Source organism: Haemorhous mexicanus, chromosome 4 (genome assembly GCF_027477595.1).
Source record: "Haemorhous mexicanus isolate bHaeMex1 chromosome 4, bHaeMex1.pri, whole genome shotgun sequence".
Taxonomy (NCBI): domain Eukaryota; kingdom Metazoa; phylum Chordata; class Aves; order Passeriformes; family Fringillidae; genus Haemorhous; species Haemorhous mexicanus.
Genome location: NC_082344.1, coordinates 68,294,909 through 68,318,322, shown reverse-complemented (window position 1 = coordinate 68,318,322; position 23,414 = coordinate 68,294,909). Strand labels below are relative to the sequence as shown.

The window sequence follows — 23,414 nt, the reverse complement described above, 5'->3', positions numbered from 1 at the left end:
AAAACACCCCACACCCCCCACACCCTCCCCCCGCCCCAGCCTTTTTGTGCCCCATAAATGAACAAATGAACAATAGTATTCATTTTGCAGCTGAGTTGTCTGTTTGTCTTCTCTTGCAGGTCTGCTTTAAGTCTGATTGCAGTGATGATGAGCAGGAGTCCTCCAGACTTTAAATCATTTTAGGCTCATCAGCAAGGATGAGCAAATGTTAAATGTTTTATATCTCTGTAGCAAATTGTATTATATATATTTTTTATCTGAGTTCAAGGATTTTTGTACATTTGTACTTCATTTGTTTTAAGATGTATATTTTCACTAAAGCTTAATTGTACAAAAAGCAATGAGTGCCATTTGAGTGAGTGTGTTTCTGTATGTATTTGATTTATCTTGATTATTTTTTCCCAGTGGAATGAATCTAGAAATACTAAAAGGATTTTAAAGCACAGAGATAGTATCTATGGCATCACTGTAACTTGACTTTGTATGCTCCTGGTAAAACTCTTCTTGATCATTAGGATCTTTATTAGCAGTTTTCTTAACAGTAAAAGTGATGTACTGATAAATTTAATAATTCTGGTATTATCCAGCAGCATGGAAGTGCTATTACCTAATGTATCTCTCAAGCAACTGCTAAGAGAAAAAAAGGAATTCAGTGCACTGTGGCCAGCTATTAGGAATTGCTCTTTATTATCAGGCTCTGTAGAATCTCTTTCTGTATTTCTGTATAAAGAGAACTTTGAACATTTAGCTTAATCCTCAAGCTGAAGTATTCCATTCCTCTCTTTCCTACCCATCTTACACATCCTCTCCATAGAGTTTCTTGGCATGAACCATGCAAGTCGACCTACGCTAAAATTTTATAACTATATTTTAAAAACTTTGTTGTCTTTACTGAAACGATTTCTTTTTACCTGTGGGGACACAGTTTTATTTTATTTTCTGTAAATGAAATTGTTTTTAACTCCATGTAGGATGTCACGGATTTATAATGGGTTAAAAAACAAAGCATGGGCTCTTCTTGCTAATGTCCTCTCTGCTTATGTTGTAATATGCAATGTTCTAGGGTTGACAGTGATCACTGCCACTGGGGGAAGGGCAAGGTAGCATTAAGTATTGAATTTAATTATGTAAGTATTTTTTTATAGCCTTTTAAAACAGAAACATTAAAATATGTCTTTAATGACTGCTTAATACAGATGTGGAACTGGTATTGAAGTTTGTTATGATTACCTGATGTCCATTAGTCAAACTGACAAAAGCTGCTTGAAAGCTAGGCAAACTTCCATTCTTCTGCACTCACTGTAGGTCAGACCCTTTGTTTTGTAAATTTCTAGTAAAACTATTCATCTGGGTATGAGACTCAAGAGCACATTTCATTAAGAGCCTCTTCTGTTTTCAAAATTGAGTTGGGTACTTGAAATATAATGGAGTTGGAGACATGATTTTAGTTTTATATTTTGTTCTGTATTCTGAAGATTTGTCTCAACTGTGCATGCATTCAAATGTCTGGGGCACCAACTGGACCACACATTTATTGTACACACAGAGCAACTGAATAGGCCCCCCCACCTCAAAAAGGTCTCTCTTGTGATCTGCAGACCCACTGGAAGAAACTTCAGCTGCTTGAGAAACTCACAAGATATAGTTGATATTCAAGCCTATCATCAAGTTTTAATTCATGGTATTTGGTCTCTAAAGACAAAGTTTTAATGAATTAGAATTTGAAAAAAATTGGAAAACCAGTGTGTTGCAGAACCCTGCTGGGGCTCATCTGGTGTCTCTCTGAAATTGTTCCTCTTGGCTACTGTGCCACAGAAATGAGGAGTGAGACTATTTTCCTGTGTTTTCAGTGCATTTTTCCTCCAGTCTAAAACAGCACACAAGACAGCAAAATTACTCTTTTAGACAGTACAAAGGGAGACATTGGCAGAGGGAGAGAGAGTTTGAATGAATTACTGGAAGATGGTCTGATGTAATAGTGAAGGGATGGGAGACTTGACAAATATCTGAACTAAGGGTGTTGGCTAGAACCATTATGTGTGAGACAATGAGCTGGCAGTCTGACCTGACCCTTTTTATTTTGTACCACAGCAATAGAAGAACTCTAAAAAGAGGGGAATGGAAAAATGGGGAAGTAACAAAAGGGTTTTATAAATACCTACATGGTTGGAGAAGCCATCGTTTCCCTGATTAAGGGGTTTGAATTTTTAAGATTTTAGTCTTGCTGTTCTGAGGCAAAGGTGACTGAATAAACACCAGACATGCAGGGTGACACTCTGGATTTAATGTCTGTGTAGAGTAACTTGAAATTTGGGCAAGAATACCAAGGACACAAGCTGAAGAATTTTTATGAAGAAAATTGGTTTTAACAGATTTAAAAATACCCCTGGAAGTCTATTTATCATGTATTTCAAGTTTTCTTTCTCCATGGGATGGAGAGGAATCTTAACTTAAAAAGAAAAACATCACTTCTCTATTTTGAGTGTTGAGGCTTAACATGTATTTTCCAGAAATCTGTGAAGAAAGAGGGCTAAATGAAGAGAAGAGGGAAATTGTTCCTCAGAAGCGCTTATGTACATGTCTGCTTCTTCGGAAAAAGGAACTCCTGGTAAAAAAGTGAGAATTTATTTGTTTTTAGGAAGTTTTACTTAGTTTAATTTCACAAGTGTTTTCTTAAGTTCAGAATAGTACTTATTGATTTGTTTTGAGTGAGTACATGTTTGCAGGATTATGACCTTATTCCATTGGGTTTGGGCTTTGTTTTTTCTTTTGGTTAGTTGATTGGTTCTTCCCCAATAGGCTCAAGATGGCATTATTGTACTATAGATTTGTCCCTTTTGGCTAGAAATGCAAGCATGTAATAATGACTGCATCTTATCTGATGTGAATCCCCTGGAAAATTAGAAAAAACAAGGAACTGGAAGGATCAGCAATCAGCATAAGGCTCCTTAGACAGTACACGGAGGGGAAGATGTTATGCTGTTTAATCTAAGGTGACTACATTGGTTAAAGGCCTGTACTGGAGTAGAAGGAGCTTGGAGGTGCATCTTGAAAGCAGGGAAGGGCTAAGGAGAGGGGAGAACACCTGAAAGCAAAATATCACAGTGCGAGAAATTTAATATGAACTTAGCTCTTGATTTTTTTTTGGACAAAACTGGGACAATGAAGGGGGAAAACAGCAGGTTGTGTTTGCTGATTATGTAGCCTTTTACTTCCATGAAACTGTCGGGGTGAGATGGGGGAAGCCAACATAACTTCTTGTAATTCAGCATGACTTCACTCTCTAGACCCATGTGTTAGAAGGCTTTAATAGCAATGAGACAATCCTGGTGCAAGATTTGGAAAGACCTATGGTATTCCATGGAGTTATTTGCATGAGATCAACCCTCCTTTCCTGTGGTGTGTGTTTCCAAGCATTTGTGTATGTAAATCTTCATGTTTGCTTGTGAGTACTTCAAACCTCTCTATTTAGCTCAAAAGTCAGAAACTGTGAAACAATGTACCAGTGTCTTATTGGTTTTCTTAATTCTTTTCAATGTTGTGACCGGAAGAACAGAATCTTCATGCCTCAGGGTTGTTTTTTCTATTAAGAAAGCTGTCAGCTTCTCCCTGCCCCTTGAGGTGTGTTCAAAATAGAGATGGTGGTGTTTCTGGATTATAAAAACAACAGAACAGTCTCAGCTGAGAAAAGGAGCACTTAAAACTAATAGGAAGTAGGAGAAAAACCTGTGGTTTGTCTGTAACAACAAGAGTGTTATTGACAAACCTTAGCCTTTAATATCTCGTCTCTTTTTTTTCCCCTAATCATTCTTGAAACAGTAATCCTGAATGTTTTTGAGTACGAAAGAGAATTATCTCCAAATCAAAATAAAATCATCTGGTTTTTAAATCAATGATAAAAGCAATTAAAACCAACTAACAATCCATTCTTAGAATGCACTTCAATTATTTTTCAAACTACACTGATGTAAGAATTCCCTCATTGCCTCATTGTTTGTATGAACGGAGAATACTTGTTTGCAAGTTACTAAAATATGACAACAAAAGTAATATTTTTCTATGGTTTACAGCTTAGCATTACATTAATTTAACATTGGAATTATCATCTTCATTTTAGTATAGGTTTTCAGAAAACACTTCTCTTTAGGAAGTGAAATTCAAATTACTGGAAAGCATCTTTAAGCGGAAGTCATATTTACTTTGATTATAATTACTCACTTGGCTTATTTGGTGATGATGATGTATTTTCTGTTGAATGAAACATTCTTTTTTATTTGATAATTGTTCTTGTGGTGTAACTTAAGTTTTGTATGTGAGATGTGGGTAACTTTTTCCCATGATCCAGTTGTGTCCAAAACACCAGAATTCTTTCCAGGCATAGAAAGCTGACTCTTAAATGAGATTTGTTACTTCCAGCATCTCCAACCACTGACTGTTCTTGTGTGAGCTGTTTTCCTAGACCTTCTAGCATTGTAATTCCTGAAATAAAAGCAAAACACTGCCACATATCTCAACCACATGTATTACTGTCTAATGTGATTTATTTACCATGTCTATCATGGTAGCTGAGACACACAAATAAAAAAAAAGAAAATTGTAATTTAAATCAATTTCCAATTTCTTGAAGCAGAAAATGTCTCCTGCATAGTGTAAGCTTTTTACCAATGTAAGATAGTCGAATCCAGGAAAAAATGCCCTAGTTCTGCTGTACTGACTCAACTGATACCTTATCTCATGGTCTGGATCTAGATTTCTGCATAAATTTCCATGTGAAAAGACAGAATTATCGGCATGGGCTGTTTTTCATTAGCACATTTATTGTAATTTTATAACATGAGTTGAAGGACAAAGCCCCCAAATGCTCTTCAAAAGGGCTTCAAATTAAATGACCTTAAAACGACACAACCAGGCTGTGACATATTGCAGCTTATACGTGCATATGTCAAACCAGTGGGCCAGCAGTCTCATGGAGTAGGACCAATTACCTGCTGAATTGTTCATGGAAATGCAGAAATGCTGGCCAAAGTGGGACTTCAGGATAGGGTGAAAAATACTCTTGACATGCTCATCTTAAAAACATTAAATCAAGAGGTAACTTAAGAGACAAGCTAAGAGCATGTTTCTTTTCTTTTTCTCCTGGAGGCTGAGATTAATTAGTTGTCATCCCCTAAATTTTGGATAATCTTTTAGGTATGCACTGTTAATTGGAACTTCATTTTTCTTTGAGGTAATGCCTACTTTACAAAAACGCTTCTTCTCTAATCCTGCCTTGCTTTTTCTTGCCCCTTGCTTGGTTTACATTGCTTTATTTTTGCCAGTGCAGGTGTTGTGGGGCAGATCATTGACATGATACACGCAAAACCACGGATCAGTTTGGGCCGGGAGAACCTACTGATAAGGTACTCACCAAAGAAAAACCTGATATCCTGAGTTACCTTCCAGTTAGCTCACAGCTAATGAGCTCCTCAGCCGCTGGAGCTCAGGCCAGGGAGAACAAAGGGCAGCGAGATTGTGGGCAGGCACTGCCTCGGCGCTCCTGCCGGTGAGTCAGCAGCCCACAGGGACTGGCACACTTTGATCGAAAGCTTCCAAACAGCCTTGCAAGGGCTGGCTTGGTTGGTGCCTCGTTTAATCTTTGATAAGAGCTTTTTTGATAAGTGCTCTTTTTACTGTGCTTAAATGTATTTCGAAGTGTGGAGTGGCACATGCACAGAGTGTGCCGCGTTCCAACTCTGCTGTCATCTTTTATCAAGTATCACGTATCATTTGCTAAATAAAAAATTCATGATTATCCACATGTTCCAGAGCAACGTTTCTCCAAGCTTTATCATAAAATAATGGGGAGAAATACTGGTTTTACCTTAAAAGCTTACATTTTGTAGCACTTCTATAATGAAATTAGGTTTTGCTTTAAGTTGAATTGCTTTCAGGACTAAGGATAGGTTTCCTGTCAGAGGACTGTTTCAAATGGTTTGTCTTTTATGAACATGCTAATAAAGTTAACTGGCAGAGAGAGTACTGTTCTAGTGAATATTTGGCAAGAATGCTATCTATGATTCTGTTGGCCTGAATATTCAGAGACATGAGCTTTGCTTCATTTCTTCATGTCTGCTAACAATAACCAAGTTGAATTACTGGAAATTTATTTTCTTAGAATTTCTAAGGGCTGTTCTCCATTTTTGTTGCTGGAACTAGTTTCACGTGTGTAAGATAAGTTGAATTGCCAGTTCTTATCAGCTGTCATTTAATGTCTGTATTAACAAGTAGATATATTAAAATCAGTGGTTGCAATTGAAAACTTCACAGTACTGTTGATTTTTTTCTAAGTGTTTAGTAATGCAATCAATGATTTAAATATTCTGTAATGTCTCTCTTGTATCCTGTATGTTTAATGTGTGCGCAAGAAGTATCCTCTGATAAAGCAGGTCCCCACTCAGGAGAGGAGCGCTCAAAGGGCAGCACGTACGCTGCCAAGTTTTAAGCGTCCTCCTGTTCCTGTAAGAGTCTCCGCAGCCTAAAATAAAACCGGAGTGCTGGCGGCGCCTTTGGCCGCCCCTTGTGCTGCGGGGGCTGGCGCGTTACCTGCTGTGCCCCCGTGACGTGCGGCCACAGAGCGGCTGCTCTCGCCTTGCTGGGGGGGTCCGTGCGGTGCCGCTGAGAACGCGGCTCCCCGCGGGGCAGTGCCAGGGGCTGCCAGGGGCTCCCAGGGCCGGCTCCCCGCCCGCGGCACCCCGGGCACTGACCCCGCGGCCGCCACCGCCGCTGCCGACAGGGGGCGCAGCACAGCAGCGCACGGCCGCTCCGGCCCGCGGCGAGGGGCGGAGCCTCCTTCTGATTGGTCAGGGCACCTGTCGCTCTCGGGGCTGCCCCGCCCGTTTCGTGGGCAGCGTTCTCCTGTGTGTTCCTACGTAAAGGCGCGCGTGACGGCAGGCCGGGGGTGCCTTGTGCGCATGCGCATTCGAGCCTCGGGCAGCGGCACGGCTCAAGGAGGGGCGGGGCGGCCCAGGGGGCGTGGCCTACGCGCGGGGGCTGACGGGACGGATCAAGATGGCGGCGGGGCGGTCGGGAGGCGCCCGCGGCGCCGAGCGGAGCCCGCCCCATTCATCGCGGCTGTGACGGTCCGGGGTCCGCCAGAGCGCCGGCAGAGCGCCGGGAGCGAGCCCGGGGGCAGCCCCAGCGGTAGCGGGACAGCACTCGGACCCGCAGGGCGTCCGTGACAGGGCGGGTCGGAGCGCGGGCCGGTGCCGCCGGCGCGGGCGGAGCGGACATGGCCACCATGGAGAAGCTGACGAAGGCCTTCGAGTCGCTGCGCTCCTTCCAGCAGCAGCAGGGCCCCGCTGCCCTCCCCGAGGAGCCGCTCCAGAGACCGTGAGTGACCCGCGCCCGGGACTCGGGGGCTCCCCACATGCGTGTCCGACATCCCCCCCAGCCCGGTCCTGGTCCGGTTCTCGTTCCGCGGACGGCCCCGACCCGGGCCCGGGCGCTGCCCGGTCCCTTGGCAGCTGGCTGCTCCCGCAGACACCACAGTGTCGCGGTGCTGCTGTCCGTTCTCTGCAGAAGTTCAGATGTGGAGTAACTTTAGGGGCAAGTGCGTTTGGAAAGTCAGCAGTGCGGGAGATGAACGAGAGGTACAGCGATGCTGTGTGGGTTTCACAGGCTGGTTCTAGGAAGGAAAACCTTTTTTTTCACCTAGTACACTGCTGCAAAAAAGACAAAAACTTAAACATAGCTTGAATGAAGCACTACTTTCAGCCTTTTCTCTTCTGATAACTGCTGAAGTGCTTTTTGTGAGACCTTGTTTTTCTGTGCTTGACGCTTTCTGCATGAGTGTCTTTTCTCTGAACTCTCTCCAGCTGATTGTGCAGCTTTCTTGAAATGAGAATTCAAGGCTGAGCAAGAGAAATTTCTTCCTCTCTGTTATTCACTTTTCATATCTTTAAGTGTTGAATGTTTTTCAGTCGGATTTCTTTCTTATAAGAGCAGTGCCCTGAAAGTTCACGTTGAAGTTAAAAACAAGTTTTGATATTTGCGAATTGAAAGTTTAAATAGAGTTGAAGTCTGAGCTCTGATGCTTTCAGAAGGAGTTGTGGATGTCTGTTTGTGACAAAGTTCATTTAAAGTGCTGAGATGTGCTGCACAGAGATCTAAGCGAAGTTCGTTTAAATATTCCCAATATCTTTTTTCTTGATTAAATGTGAGGGATAAATGTGTTAGATCCATGAGATACTCAGGTTTCCCATTGGGGGGCATTACTGGGTGGACCAGGGCAAGGAGCTGTTCAGTGCCGCGGTGCTGCCCCTTGCGTTTGCACCCTCTACCGCCAGCTTTTACCGAGCACGTGTGAGGGCAGTGAGCCTTTCAGGGATAAACACATGAGTCACACTGATACTTTTTCTCTTGCTCTTGGGGAGAAGGGAGAAGCAGAAGGGTTGAGGAGCGGGTAACTTCTAACTTGGCAGTTTGCTGTGGTGCTGGCAGAGGAAGCAGAGCAGTGGCTCTGGGCTCTTGGCCACCTGCTCCCACTGCACTTTCTGCTACGGTTGCCAACTAAATTATCACGATTGGTGCTGTTTCTCTCTGGAGAGTGTTGTCTCAAACAATCACAATGCATTTCCACACTTCTGATGCTTAATAGGTGAGAAAACTCATCTTCTTCATGAGCTAGTTGTTTTTAGGTGCCTTACTGGTCTGCAGGGATTATTTGCTCTGTTTTGTGCATTTTTTCTTGCTAGTACTTTGTGTGACATGGATGAACATCTATTTCCAGTTTTTCCTATGTGCTGTTCAAATTTCTGTCTTGAAAGTTACTGGTGAGAGAGGTCATGGTATTGCAAGAGAAAGTCCTTAGAATTATTTGTGATGCTTGTGATATTATGCTTGGTTTGGTGCTCTAAATTTAGGCATGTTCTACTGTAAACATTAAAAAATTAGTGTTGGAGTTGTCCTCGTTGACTTTGCTTTGTGTTTAAAAATAGGCTGTTTTCAGAAAGCTGATGGGATTGTATGCCCCCAGGAACTGGATGAATTCAGTGACAGCACTGTGCCTCATAAAAGCCAGTGAAAAGCTATTGTGGCAGCCTTTGCTGAGGCTTCCCAGACTTCTAGTGGAATAGCAGGTGACATATTGAATGCAGTTCACAATACTATCTGCATTTATTTTTTCTTGTTTGTAGTAGATTGGAAAGGAAAATTGTCTCTGTGTTTGGGACGTTAATCTTCGTTGTGGTTCTCTGCAAATAACACGTAAATCTCTTGTAGTTCTGTGTAGTAAGTTCCTACCATCCTACTGAGGACTGTGTCCTCCTATGAAATGTTTTAAGATCAGAGAGACTGGTGTAGAGAAGAATTAATTGTTTACCCGGCAGGTATCTACATCTTTCTTCACTTTGTTGTAAGACAATGACTCCAGAACTTTTGATAATACTGATATCCTCTCTTTTTTTATTAAAATCTTAATTAAATCTGAGCTTTTACCAAGGAGATATGACTTTTTTCTGTTTCAAGAGATTTTAATCAGCAATAATCATGTGTTATGCTTACATTATGCCTTACAGTCAGATGTCAGTCTCTGGTCCCCTCTTTCTTATCTCTTGCTTTTTTTTTTTTCCCCTTCTGTGTAAACTTAACTTGAGTTTCCATATTGCTTCTATACACTTCTGCTGAGGCAACTACTTTTCTTCCTTATGTTTTTTCAGCTTTTTCAGACTCTGACGTTTTGTTAGAAATTGGATGTTTTGTTTTGGATCACAAAGCTCCTACTAACTTAAAAGTTTGTTAGTTGGTGTAAAAATTTAGAGTTTGATTTGTGAATCCAAAAGTGGATTCTTTACATTTTCTCTTGTAAATTTATTCTAATAGCCACTTACTATAATTGTTTTCCAATTTTTTTTTAAATTTGATTCTAATAATTGCCTTTACAGCAAAATGTACTGTAAAAGCTCAAGCAATATGCTTTTTTCTATACTCATCATTTTTTCTGTCTTTTATGTTTGACTGAAGCTGTGGTTGTGAATTGGTTTGATCAGTGCTGTATGGAGGCCTAGCATTATTTTGTTGTTTTACTGAAGATCACACAAAGTGCATGGGTATTACCTATTGCCCTGCTTGTCCGAAGTGGTTCCTTGATGGTTTTTTTGGCATTACTATGTCTATGGTGTGTAGTAGAGCAGTTCTGGTTAATTTGACAGTCCATCACTGCCTGCATTACTACACCTTGTTTCCAGTGTCCCCTGTATTTGGATTGGGTTTATTTCTTGACCCACTCATACTTCTGTTTGTTATTAAAAGAACAGGTTTTAGTTTCTGTTATTTTTGTCAAGATTAATGCCAAGCCATTTGGTTTGGCCCTTTTTTCTTATCACTGGCTCAGCTTTAGAACTTCTGTATTTTTCCCATATTCTTAATTTCAAGGTCTAATAAAAATGAGCATCGGAGCTGCAACTCCTTGTAGTCAGCTCATCTGGACTCAGAGGGCAAAATTATCTGGGCTTGCTTTTTTTCTTACATTGTTTGTTAAGCTTCCTGGTGTGTAGAAGTACACAGGAGATTAAACCCCTCTGTAAGTGAGTGGAGCTTTCCTGTTGTTAGCTGCTGCTTCCATATCTTCTGCCTTCTGTTACTCATCAGATGTGTGTGATTGATTCATCAAATGTGTGATGCTGTTGTTGCCCCCCTGGGTATGCTCATCAGCAGTTTGCCTGTGGACTTCATGATACTTCTGAATAGAGCTTTGTTTGTTTTTTTGAACTAAAAAAGTCATGTGTTTTCTCTCTAGATACTGTTCTGTTACCCTTCTCCCTCTGTAGGCACAGAAAATATGTGCATGTTTATTACAAAAATTAAGCATTTTCCTTCCACCTTTCATTTTTTAAATTAATTTTTTTGGAAGTTATATTTAGCCATGCCTTTTTAAATTTTGAAGTTACTTATTTCAGCAAGGTGTAGATTATGTGTTAGTGGAGCTCTCTGTTTACAGAAATTTGCCCAAGAAATTGGTCTCTGCTAGTCTGAGCAGTATTGAACTCAGACACTGCCTGCCTTGCTCAGGGCTGTGTTATGTGTAGATAACAGAGAACTTTATTCTGGAAGTAGCCTTTGTCAGCAGTATTTTCAGTATGTCTTGTATCTGGAATAGTGAGCTTATGGGCAAGTTCAGGTGTGCCTGTTCCATTTTTGGGTTGAATATGTACTGAAAATGGTACTCATAAGAGATTGGGACTGCTGGGTAAAATTAGCATGAAAGTTGAAATGATTAAATTGTTTTCTGAGGTGCCTGCTCACATTGGTGGTGCTGATGTTGCAAAATCAGTTGGACATCTTGAACAGTATTTGTTTTTTTGTTAGAGATGATCTGAAATGCCACAAAAGACTGACACTTTTTCAAGATGGAGAGAAAGACATTGTGTATCTTGAACAAATTTATGTTGTCTGCTCATATTCTGCCTGTGTCTTAAGTCCAAGAAGAGATCCTCTTGGCTGTTTAGCTTGCCTAAATAAAATGCTGCCAAACTAAAACAGAAAAAAATGGCTTTGTTTAGAGCTATTCCTTAAACTTATTAAAGTAGAAAATATTTCTGAGATGAAATGAGATTTTCTTTATGAGAAAAACTGAAATCTTGGGAACACAGGCTTTTGAACTCCTCACTTTCCAGCCTGATGGAAGAAAAGGGACAGGGATACTGGGATATGAATGACTTTTTTTGAAAACTTCTTCTATTATTTGAGCTGAAGTTCCTCAATAATGCAGTGTAGTTCTTTAAGAACACTTGTCTAACACTGTCTTTTGAGTTAGCTGAATTTAATGTCCTTATTGGCTACTTGCTGTTGGGCCTTGATGTTGTGTTACTGCTATTAATGTAACTCAAGGCTGTTCACATTGTTTTCCAACTTCTACTTCAGAAACACTGTTTTGCTCTTTCATGATTTTTGCTATTTTTTACTGAGAGAATGAAATACTGAAAATGATCCAAAAGGGAAGGTTCTCTGTGAATGTGAGTGAAAAAGCTGGAAATTCTTTACTGTGAAACACTCAGGAGAGATACCTTTGGGTGGGTTGTTTTGCTCCAGTATTGCTACTGGTTAATTATTTAAAAGTAACATCTGCTTTCCTAGAAGTGATTCTGTGTCAGTAAAGTTAGGAGTAGGAGAGACTGCAGACTTAAATAAAATTTCCCAGTCAGAGTTGGGAGTCTGTCTCGCTGTCTTTTTTCAGTTCCTGTATTGGGGGTGGAGCAGGAAAGAGCTGCTATTCCAAGAGCTTGTATCATGTTGAAGTCAATGTTAAACACGTTTTGCAAAGGAGAAGCTTTTCATATTGTGCTCTCTGTTGTTTGTAGATACACATTCTCTGTTTCTATGCATTTTGTTCTCCTTATTGTGCACTAAGTTTGCCTTTCCTGGGCTATACCAAGTGTTACTATAGGGATGTTATTCTCAATGGGCAGACTGTGCCTTGGGCTTTGCTGTTTTTTTGATTGCCTTTGGAGGAATGTAGTGTATGATGGCATTGCTTTGTCATCCTTTGCAGTTCATATGCAAAGTGGTCCATTTAATGCAACTAGACATTTCAAGACATTGGCAGACTAAAAAAGTCTATGGTGATGCTATATAGGAGCAGGGTCTTTTAAAAAGAGCTATTTTTTGTTCTTATGGCTTATTTTCTCCAACCTTTTTCTTTCTATCACTTTCTTTTATTTTTGCTTTGTTCTAGGACTGCCTCATTTTTTCTGTCCTTTCACTTTACTCTTCTTCATTCTTCAGTTTTCATTCCCAAGCATTTTCTCAGTGAAAATTATGGAATTAATGTGATATTCCCTATTAAATGATTCATTCTTCATTCTTCTTCTCAGTTTCTATTTCTCCTTTGCTTGTGTGCCCACGTGCTCTCAGCAGCAGCTGCAGATGAAGTCCTGGGTCTGCAGGTAGTTGGTGTACAGCTGTTTATGGAGTGACCAGAGAGTTCAAATGCATCTTTTTCTTGAGTAATGATTAGACACTACTTTAGCAAGTGTTTGAATGGTCACTTTTGAACTCTTGTCTCACACTCATTATCATCATATTCTTCCTTTAGAAAGAAAGAACTTGCAGCTACCAAGAAAGATCGAGTGAATCATTGTCTAACAATATGTGAAAACATAGTTGCTCAGTCATTAAGGTAAGGCAATGTCTTGTATTTATTGGTTATTTATTAATGTCTTTAATTCATTACGATGAATAACAACTTCAGAATGTTAGTTGCTGGGAGGATTCCTTATAATTGCTTGTTTTAAATGCTGAGCTTCCATTCAAAACTGAAATGGTGTGGGGTTTTTTTTTAACCAGCTCAAAATCTACGAAGGACTTTTCTTTACCTCTTGGTGGAGTGGGCACTTTCCTTCTACTGCAAACAGAAAAACTTAGGCATAGAGGTCAAATACCTTACCAGGTTATGTAGGAAAGAGTTAGGAAATGATCTCCCAACTCCTAATGAAGTGTTTTAGTACACTGAATGTCTTCTCCTCTTGCATATGTGTGTATAGTATATGTGTAGTTGGATTATAAAACGCTTCAAAAGCATCATTGGTGCTCATTTTCATGGTGCACATTGTAATTTTCTAATGTTTGTTTATGTAGGAATTCCCCAGAATTTCAGAAGCTACTGGGCATTGCTATGGAGCTCTTTCTCCTCTGCAGTGAGGATGCAGAATCTGATGTCCGGATGGTTGCAGATGAATGCCTTAATAAAGTTATTAAAGTAAGAGCTTTCACTATCACATTTTGTCTCTTCTTGATGCAGTGTCCTGTCTGAATTCCCACTGATGTTCCTTTAGTTGCCTTTCTTTCTGTTGATAAGACCTCATAATGTAAGACGCTAAGTAAGCTTCTGTGCTAAGTTTTCTATGTGGTCTTTCTCTCTTAGGAGAGGTTTTTATGCCCAGATCAACATATTTAACTTTGCCTTATGTAATTCATTGTTCTGATCTATTCCTGTCTTCAATTGTTCATTAACTTTGTTCTCTTCAAGTTAACCAAAACAGGAATGTGGGCTTTTCTGAAATCATCTTGTGTGGGAGGAATACTCCTATTATTGTTCTGTAAACATAAAGACACTTGGCATGAGGATAGGTAAAAATATTGTTTAAAAGCTGATTGAAAGGTAGTGTGTTTTGCTGAGACTTGGAGGAGGAGATTTCAGGCAGAAATTAGAATAAATATAGTATTCTGGAGATTGTTTGTTCCCCTGCTGTGATCCAGAATGAAGAGCTTGTTGGAGAACAGCAGATGGGCATTCACAGGAGGTCATGCAAGGTCTAAATCTTGATTCAAAGTATCTTAAAATGAACCTTATGAGTAATTTTTAGAAGTAATTTGATCAATCTCTGCTTCAAGAAGGGGCTTGTGTTCACTTCCCTTTTTTGGGGTTTGTTTTTTTTTCTGAAATACTTGAACTTTAAGACACTGTTATGTACCTACATAAATAATCTAGTTGGTGCAAAGTTTAAGTGCTTTAGAAATATGCAAATAATAATTTTCTTTCACATGAAGGGGTGTGTAGAAGCAAGAAAACTAAACATTCATATCTGAATGAATTAAATTTTGGGGATTGAGCTTGTGGCTGGAAGTTGTATGGAGAAGCTTACAGATTGTGTAGTGTGTTCCCTAATGATAAGGAATAAGGAAGTGCTAGTTCCTTGCTTTTTTGTTTGGCCCAATAGCTCTTTGCTCTTTTTGTTTTTATTTAAATATTTTTCTATTGGAGGGAGTGTACTCTGTGAGATGCATACATTATTATTGAACTCAATTTGCTTTAAAAGCTGCTTTGAAACAGTCCTAAAGAATATAAGCTTCTTTTCTACTTTCCATGAAAGACTTATGTAGGCTTGGTATAAAATTTACCTAATAAATTCTTTAATCTGTTTAATATTGTTGCTTTTGGGTATGTTTCAGGGTAACTTGAAAAACCTATTTTTTCCCCCCAAATGTTTGTATGGTAGTTTGGTTTTAAATGCTGGCATTTTCTGTCAGTCATTAAGCTTGGCAGTTGGTCTCAGCTCTGGAGTGGTAACAGTTGTGATATTCCACACACATGGATATATTGGCTGTTATGGAAGCTGGGTGTACTTTGTATTCTGTTTCTGTGCTTTATGTTGTGTGGAAGCAATTTAGCATCTTGGGCAGACACTTGTGTATAAATGCAGAAACAAAAAGATGTCCAGTTTTATTTTTGGTTGTGCAAGTGCCAGTGATGCTTGTGGTAAGTAGAACAGAGGTGTTGGGCCCTTAAACTTGCATTTTAGTCAAAGTTCAACCATTTTTTAGTATCTCCAGCATTTTTAGAGGCTAATTCTTTTGATAGTTAGCAAAAGATACTAAGATACTTTTGTAGCTTCTCTTGAAATAAAAGACTATAGATGTAAGCATTACTTATGTAACTATGGGTCTGTCTGGAGTTCATGCTTATTACTGTAACTAGAAAATGAACTCTTCTGTTCAGACAAGTCTGAACACCTAACTTTAGATAAACACTCTGTAAGTCATCTTCAAGTATCACTACACCTACCTGTCCGAACCTCAAAGACAGCATAAATGGCTCAAAACTTAAATAACTGTGGTGATACATTTAAAAGAAAAAACACCAAGTTGGGACTTTGCAGGTTTCTGTGGGTAAGGTCAAGCTGTTTTGTCTCTAAAGCTGATGCATGATGTTGTAGTATTCTCTGTGCTAATGATACTGGTGGGACTGTTCACACAGATTGCAGTACAATTGGCCTCAGTAATTGGAATTTATTATTGTAGCAGTTTAGAGCTTACTATGTTTTTCTTCAAGTGATGACATTATAGATTCTAGTCTGCTAAAAATATAGTTGTACACTAACAAAAAAAGTTCCTATAGTTGGGTGTGTTGTAAGGACAACTTAGCCTCAAAGCCAAATAATAGCTGGGGCCTTTTTGTGTTGTTTGATATCCTCATATATAATATATATATGTAGGGACAGTGAATTTCTCATAAACATGAAGTGAACCCTACCTGCTGTCATCCTGGCACCTTCAGTGTATATGTTAATATAAAAATGCAACCCAGGTGAGATTTTTCTGGGGAAGGCAATGCCATTGTATTGTAACAGGTGTAATTAGAGTGAATGGAGTTCTGAAGCATACAATTTTAGCTGGGAAGATCAGGATCTGGAGAAACCACAGGCACTCCACTCACTGTGCTTAAGCAGTTGTGGCTTCTAGCTCAGTGGGTACCATCATATTTTGTAGTCATGATGAGTAATCCTGTGAAGATGGGAGTTTAATGATTGGTGGCCAGGAAGGCAGTTAGAAAATTAGAAATGGAGAAATTACTGGGCAAGGAATAAAAAATTAAATACTCCACAATATAGCACTGTATGAATCCACAATGTAGGCACTTTCAGATTGTATGAAGGTCTCATCTCATCAGAGGAAGAGCTGATAGAAATGTTCATAAATTTTAGTACACACTAGGGAAAAAAGTGGAGGAGGAAGGGTAACCATATATACACAAATTGTTCTGTATGAGGAGATTATATTTTCCTATCTTATTCTCTGATACTTTCAAGGTAGAGAATTATCAGGTCGGGATGAACAGAAAATTACTACTTCTCTGTGCTTGTTTTCATTTCATGTACACTGGATTTTAGCCAGGTTGCAGGTTTGAACTCTGTTGCTGTATGCTTGATTGGATCCTTGGATGTGACACTTCTGGTATGCAGGGCTCCTTGTGGTGTGTGTACTAACTGGATGCTGGAAATAGGCTGATTGGTGAAACAAAGGGTTTTCAGGGGCTGTTAAAGGTAATGGTACAAATACAGCTTCAGTTTGAGAAATAGTAGGAGCCTACTTGACAGTGGGGGAGTGTAGCAGGGAGTGCCTTTTGCTGCTTGTGAATGCTATTCTCGTGGTTTAATGTTCTGTCCATGAGTGGCTGTTTCTGGTGATTGCCAGAAAGCACAAGAGGTCAGCTCTGCTTGTAGGCTGATCCCATATGGCTTTTTGCAGGTAGAGTCAGTAAAACAGTCAATATTTACTGGAAATAACTGTTAGAGTTTGTGGAGTTTGTCCACATTTGTGTGAAGGATAAAGGTGTCTCTTCTCTGTATTTCACACTTCCTTAGTTATGCATCAAATGTAGGGACCATTAGATAGTTCTGTGCCTTGTTCGAAGCTGTTTTACTGCAAGTGTAACATTTTTCCTGTAAAGCACCTCCCTTCTGATACAGTATGTTCTCAATGCATTTTATTGCAGGCTTTGATGGATTCCAATCTTCCCAGGTTACAGTTAGAACTCTATAAAGAGATTAAAAAGGTGAGTGATTTTTCCTTCATGTTCTTTCTTCTAAAAATGTATTTAGTCTGTGTTCTAGTGTATTGGAATTAAGCATTAGTGTAAATTAGTAGTTTCTTTTAAGATCAAGGTCAAATCTTCATTTTTAGAAGGATTTGTGACTGTTTTCATTCTACCAAATTCCTCACTGCTGTCCCCCATTGTTGGATTTAACCACTCCTGAAAGCTTAGCTGGCAGAAAATGTGTGAGCATTTGGTTTGAATGGCAGTTGGAGCTAACCTTAGTGACTCCCCACTCAAAGGAATAATTCATGATGTTTGCTCCACTGACTAAGCTGGAAAGAATAACTCAAACCAAAAGGGTGATGGAAGGTAGATGGAGGACAGTGGCGTTCCTAATTGACACAACCTCATGGAGAATTAAGGCTTGAAGTAACCTGATACAACTACTTTATGAATGTATGATATGTACTTACAGCTTCTTACAGAGGCATAGGGAAAAATACTGAAGCATCTCCCTAGGTATCAGAAGCTACAATTTAATTATGTCCACAGAAAGAAATTTAGTAATAGTCTTTTTGAAGTTTGTGACTGCAGAAGAGAAATGCCATGTTTAGGACAGTATCACTGAAATTGTGTCTCTTGGATCTATAAACATGTGGTCAGGCTTGTATAGACAGAAAATAGAGGTGTTACATGTCAGACAGTAATGATACTGGGGTTTTTTTGTTTTGGGGGGCATAATAGAGTTCTAGCAGATAAGTCACAAAACCAATGTGCATAGCTTTTCTTGTGTTAGATGTAGGGCCATGCATGGATATCTCACTGTATTGCTGTATCTTTATGTCATGCAATATTTTTTGAAGCGTGGAAAGGGACATTACCTAATTAACAGAAAACAGCCAACATACAAATTGCTCCAAAGTTTCTGCACATTTATAACCGGGTGTAGGAGGAAATATTTTGTTGTTTGGTTGGCATGTACTTCTTGAAAGGTGCTCTAGGATTCATGACAGGTGAGAGAGAGGTAGCCTGTGCAACAGGAGCACCCAGCAGACTGAATTTTGTTTGTGCATCAGGATCACTTCAGAAGCCATGCCAGAATCTGTTGTTTGGCTCTGAACCTGAGAAATGCATGTTTTGTAATTCAGATGCAAGTATTTTTTACTTGTCATGCTAACAAGGCTGCAAGCCTTTGATATACCAGCTGAAGAAAGTAATAAAGAAATGACAGTTTTTAAACATCTCAGCTTTGTCTTCAGGGGACTCAATTTAAGAAGTTTGAACTACATTAGATAGACACCCTCCTAGGCATCTTGACTTCTACAGTTTTCTATCTTTCCAACAACACTAAGGAATTGTACTATATCCCTAGACACTAATGTAAGGGCGTTCTGGTTCAAGTCAGGTGCACAGTGGAAGGTGTCAGTCCAGGCAAATAGATACTAAACTTCAGCAGTCAATCCATTATGAAGTGCTACAGATCAATATATTGATTTTTCCTTTGGTGCATTCAGAAGCTCAATGTTGTTTATTTGCAGATCTTCTCTGCTGTCAATTTTGTGCTGTATTTATATCTCTGCAAGTGTTACAGTGATTTTGAGACTCTCATCAGTGTTTCTTTGTTGGCTGATGCCTTTCTCTGTGGTATTTTAAGCAGATTTCAGCAGAGCAGAGAACTCAGACACTTCTTCTCTTTTGTGGTGTTCCTTATGATTAATTTTAGATTAGTCAAAAAACTCCTAATGCCAGCTAGAAAAATGAACGTAGTAATGGAACTGACTTGACTTCCTTTTGCCTAGAGGAAATTTATGATTTCCAGACACCTCATATTTTTTATCTGTTTAAGTAAAATATATACTGTTGTATGTAGTAGGCAGTTTTTTTGTAGGAAATGGTTTTGCATGATGAAATGTGATAGTTATATACTCTGTCTAGAATGGTGCTTCAAGAAGTCTGCGTGCTGCACTCTGGAGGTTTGCTGAGCTTGCCCATCTAGTTCGGCCTCAGAAGTGCAGGTAAACACATTATAATCATGAACTTTCCAAAGAACCTTTAAAAAATTACAGATGTTAACAAAATATTACTGTTTGGAAGTTTTATGTATGTAGTTAAGAGGTTGGAGGAATTGCTATCACCTTATTCTCTCTGAATTTATTTCATCAGTGTGTTTTTTTAAGGGAGTTGTAGTTCTATGCTACACATTACTGTTGGGGGGGGGAAACTTGTAAAGATAATGACTTGTAATTTTTAAGTGTATTCCTCTCTTGCATTCAGAAGATTCTTCTTTTCTTCCTATGAATTAAAAATACTTAGAAGGGTTCAGTAGTTCTGGTGTCAAGTCAGTTTTTCTCCTGTGCCGTACTTAGGCCGTACCTGGTGAACCTTTTGCCCTGTCTGACCCGGATCAGTAAGAGACCCGAGGAATCGGTGCAGGAGACGCTGGCTGCGGCAATACCCAAAATCATGGCAGCCTTTGGCAATTTTGCAAATGACAATGAGATTAAGGTATCTTTCTTTACCATATTAGTGCTCCCTGTTAAATCCCAAAGCATGTTGAGTTATCAGCATTACCAGTCCCGTGGTACAGAAAGCAGTGTTACAGCTGCACGTCTGAATTAAGGCAGTAGTTGCCTTTGCTTGATGTGCATGAAGTAATGCTTTGAATAAATGAAAAATGCATTTGCTGGCTTCTTAATTCACTTCTGATAAAAAGTTAAGTAAGATGTCTTTGTTTTCAGGTTTTGTTGAAGGCTTTCATAGCTAATCTTAAATCCAGTTCCCCTACTATCCGTCGAACAGCAGCAGGATCAGCAGTAAGCATCTGCCAACATTCACGAAGAACACAGTATTTTTATGCCTGGTTATTGAATGTGCTTTTAGGTAAGATTCAGGGCAAAAAAAATTAATTTGTTTCATGTGTAAGTAGCATTAAATGTAAGAATATGTATCACTTTGCATTTGTGAAAGGTTTTCAGGTAAAGGAAGGATACTTTGAAAACTGCTGATACTTTATCTGGTGTTAAGTTAGAGGAAGATAGTTCTAAAGCTATTTGTCTCTCTGTGCTACAGTGCTAGTAAGTAATATTAAAAAGAAGTAGCTGAGGCTTGGGAAACAAGTAGCTTGCTGGAAAATGAGGTCTAAGGATTCTGGGTGAACTTCAGGAGTCTGAAGACTTGCGTGGTCCATCAGCTTGGTTTCTACTGCAGCAGGTCTGAGGTGGAGAATACCCTTCTGTGCTCTGGGCCATGTTCACATACCCTGTGACCTTTCCTAGAGGACCACCACATAGATTCTGTTATAACTTAGAGCAGAAATTGAAGATTTTTTTATTTAAAGTGCACAACTTTGTATTAGGTATCGCTTCCTTATTTCTTCAGCTGGGAAGTTTGCATGGTCTTCAGGTTGTTTTGCAAGTCATGGCAAGAGGCCTCTTTGGCTTTCAGTGGAAACTTGCCTCAGTTTTGTTTTTGACAAGGGGTTCTTTACTATGTAGACTGTCTTGCAAAAGGAGAGATGAGGAAGACCAGCAGATACATAAGGTGTTATCGTGTTAGCCTTGCTGCTTTTGAGAAGTGTGAAAAATTCAACAGCTACTTTCCTCTTCTAAAGTGATGTGCGATAATATTCTTGGCCATGATGCAGAATTCAAACAGAAACCCAAATAGGAATTTCAAGAATTGATTTTGAATTTTTTTCTCGTCCCTGGATAGAAGGTTGTGTTTTCTTCCACAAGTTTTATTAGTTTGTAATATGCTTTGGGATTGGTTTACTTTCTTCCGTATACCTACCTGTGATTAGCAGGTAGGTATATGGAACAAAGTTCCCAAAACAGGGCAAAGTACAGATATCTTCCATGAGGATAGCAGTGCATCTGTGAGCAGGGGAATTACACTTGGGTTTAAGCTGTCAAGTGGAGAGAGGAGGCAGGTGATAGGAGCAAGAGAGTCTAAATCATTTCATAACAGCGTCAGCTATTAAAAAAAAACAAAACAAAACAACTTGTGGTTTTATGGAGTAAAAAGAGGTGGGGAAACAGGGAAGGTGAGACAGGGTCCTTTGATCATTCTCCCATACTGCTTAATTGATTGTTAGTAGTATAAAATACGTATTTTCAAATGTTTCTACATTTGGAAAACATTCTTAAGTTGCTGCTAGGTTTTGGTTGCTCTGTTTTGTTGGGTTTTTCTGAAGAAGCTATTATATGGACTACATGAAATAACATTTGTGTTGAAACTTGCCACTGTCAGTTATTTGGCCACTTTGTTTCTCCTCTCAGGCTTGTTGGTTCCTGTAGAAGATGATCGTCCTACTCTTTTAATTCTGGGTGTTTTACTGACACTAAGGTATCTCATACCTTTATTGCAACAACAAGTAAAAGATACCAGCCTGAAAGGCAGTTTTGGTGTAACAAGGAAAGAAACAGAGATTTCACCTTCACCAGAACAACTTATACAGGTAAAATATGAATAATAACCCTTACCTGGAGAGTACTAATTAGGAGGGTAATAAATAGATCTTGATCCAGCATTAGTCTGATACTGAACACTCTGACTTCTCAAATTCTTGTTTATCTTGATAAATGATAGTTGGTCCAGTGAGTGGAATTATTGATAACTTGTGGTGGTGTTCAGAGAGGTCCCAGGATGAGGGAAGAGATGAGAATCTTGATTCCATGTTTCAGAAGGCTGATTTACTATTTTATGATGTATTAAAACTATACTAAAAGAATAGAAGAAAGGATTTCATCAGAAGGCCAGCAAGGAAAGGAAGGAGTGGAATGATAATAAAATCTTGTGACTGACTAGAGAGTCTGAGACAGCTGGACTGTGATTGGCTGTTAATTAAAAACAACCACGTGAGACCAATCAAAGATGCCCCTGTTGCATTCCACAGCAGCAGATAATTATTGTTTACATTTGGTTTCTGAGGCCTCTCAGCTTCTCCGGAGAAAAAATCCTAACTAAAGAATTTTTCATAAAATATGTCTGTGATAATAATTAATGACCAGACTTCTGCCAAAAAGGCAGTTAAGTGGCTACAATTGATTGACATTTCCCCCTTGGAAGATTGTGATGAAGATCATATATACCAAGCATCAGTTGTTCTTAATTCATTGCTGAAATTTGGTGTTGTATAGCATAAGACACATAATATGTTCTGTCTTCATAGAAACTTATTCCAGTCTCTACTCTGCTGGCTTTCAGGTTTATGAACTGACTCTGCACTATACCCAGCATCGGGACCATAATGTTGTGACTGGAGCTTTAGAATTGCTGCAGCAGCTCTTTAGAACACCCCCCCCTGAACTGCTCCATGCCCTGACTGCCTCTGGGGGCATTGCTCAGGTCATTGCATCCAAAGATGAACCTGCCAGCAGGAGCCGCAGTGGGAGCATAGTGGAACTTATAGGTAAGCTCTGCTCTTGGTAGTTGGAGTAAAAGGAAATGAATATACATCATCAGTTCTAGTTCTCAGTGTTAGCAAAAGCATGAAGCTTAAATGAAATGAATGAAGCTATGCATGGCATTCTTTTTTCCCCAGGTACAGTAGAAGTTCTTACTCTCCTTTTTAGTGGGTATACATTCATGGATTAATGACAAACTTCAGAGGGTTTTTTTTACTGTTTGTGTTGATAATTTTTTTTTTTGTTACACAAAGCAACTTGAATATGCTGACTTTTTTTTACCTCAGAAAATGAATGTTCTTAGCAATCATCTGACAACTGTGATTCATAAAAGCAGATCTAATCGGAGTTTGTATTAACTGAAAGCTCCTTGCTGAATACCAAAACCAGCATGAAATTAAAGCATGACTTAAGCTTATCCTTAACTGTTAAAATCAGCTATCATCTTTCTTGTCTGTGGAGTGCATGTTCTTGAAATTCTCTTTAACTGCTACATACATGTTTCAAAAGAATCAGTCTCTGATTGGGTTTTTGTAAGGAGTCTGTATTGAACTAATGGGTCAGCCAGTACTGCTGCTTCTGGAAGGTAAATTATTAGCTGGAAGCAGTCATAGCAGGGAAATTTAAAACACGTTTTTGAAAGCAAACTACACACAAGTGGCACAGAATATTAAAAGTAATTCAGTGTTGAATGATCAAAAAATCTTGAACTTCAAAAG

General features: G+C 39.3%; 2 protein-coding genes across 4 annotated transcripts in view; both read left to right on the top strand.

Annotated features, from left to right (window-relative positions):
- GRK4 (G protein-coupled receptor kinase 4) overlaps positions 1-6,298 on the top strand; it is a 40,695-nt gene extending 34,397 nt beyond the window's left edge. For both annotated transcript variants that reach the window (XM_059845274.1, XM_059845275.1), the window contains exon 16: positions 120-6,298. In XM_059845274.1, the coding sequence (XP_059701257.1) occupies positions 120-173 (54 nt within the window). In that variant the 3' untranslated portion in view covers positions 174-6,298. The remainder of the gene's footprint in view (positions 1-119) is intronic.
- A 742-nt stretch (positions 6,299-7,040) lies between these two features.
- Positions 7,041-23,414, top strand: part of HTT (huntingtin) — an 80,576-nt gene continuing 64,202 nt past the window's right edge. For both annotated transcript variants that reach the window (XM_059845272.1, XM_059845271.1), the window contains exons 1-9: positions 7,041-7,368; positions 13,070-13,153; positions 13,612-13,732; positions 17,249-17,308; positions 19,226-19,305; positions 19,657-19,795; positions 20,029-20,170; positions 21,568-21,746; positions 22,496-22,700. In XM_059845272.1, the coding sequence (XP_059701255.1) occupies positions 7,268-7,368; positions 13,070-13,153; positions 13,612-13,732; positions 17,249-17,308; positions 19,226-19,305; positions 19,657-19,795; positions 20,029-20,170; positions 21,568-21,746; positions 22,496-22,700 (1,111 nt within the window). In that variant the 5' untranslated portion in view covers positions 7,041-7,267. The remainder of the gene's footprint in view (positions 7,369-13,069; positions 13,154-13,611; positions 13,733-17,248; positions 17,309-19,225; positions 19,306-19,656; positions 19,796-20,028; positions 20,171-21,567; positions 21,747-22,495; positions 22,701-23,414) is intronic.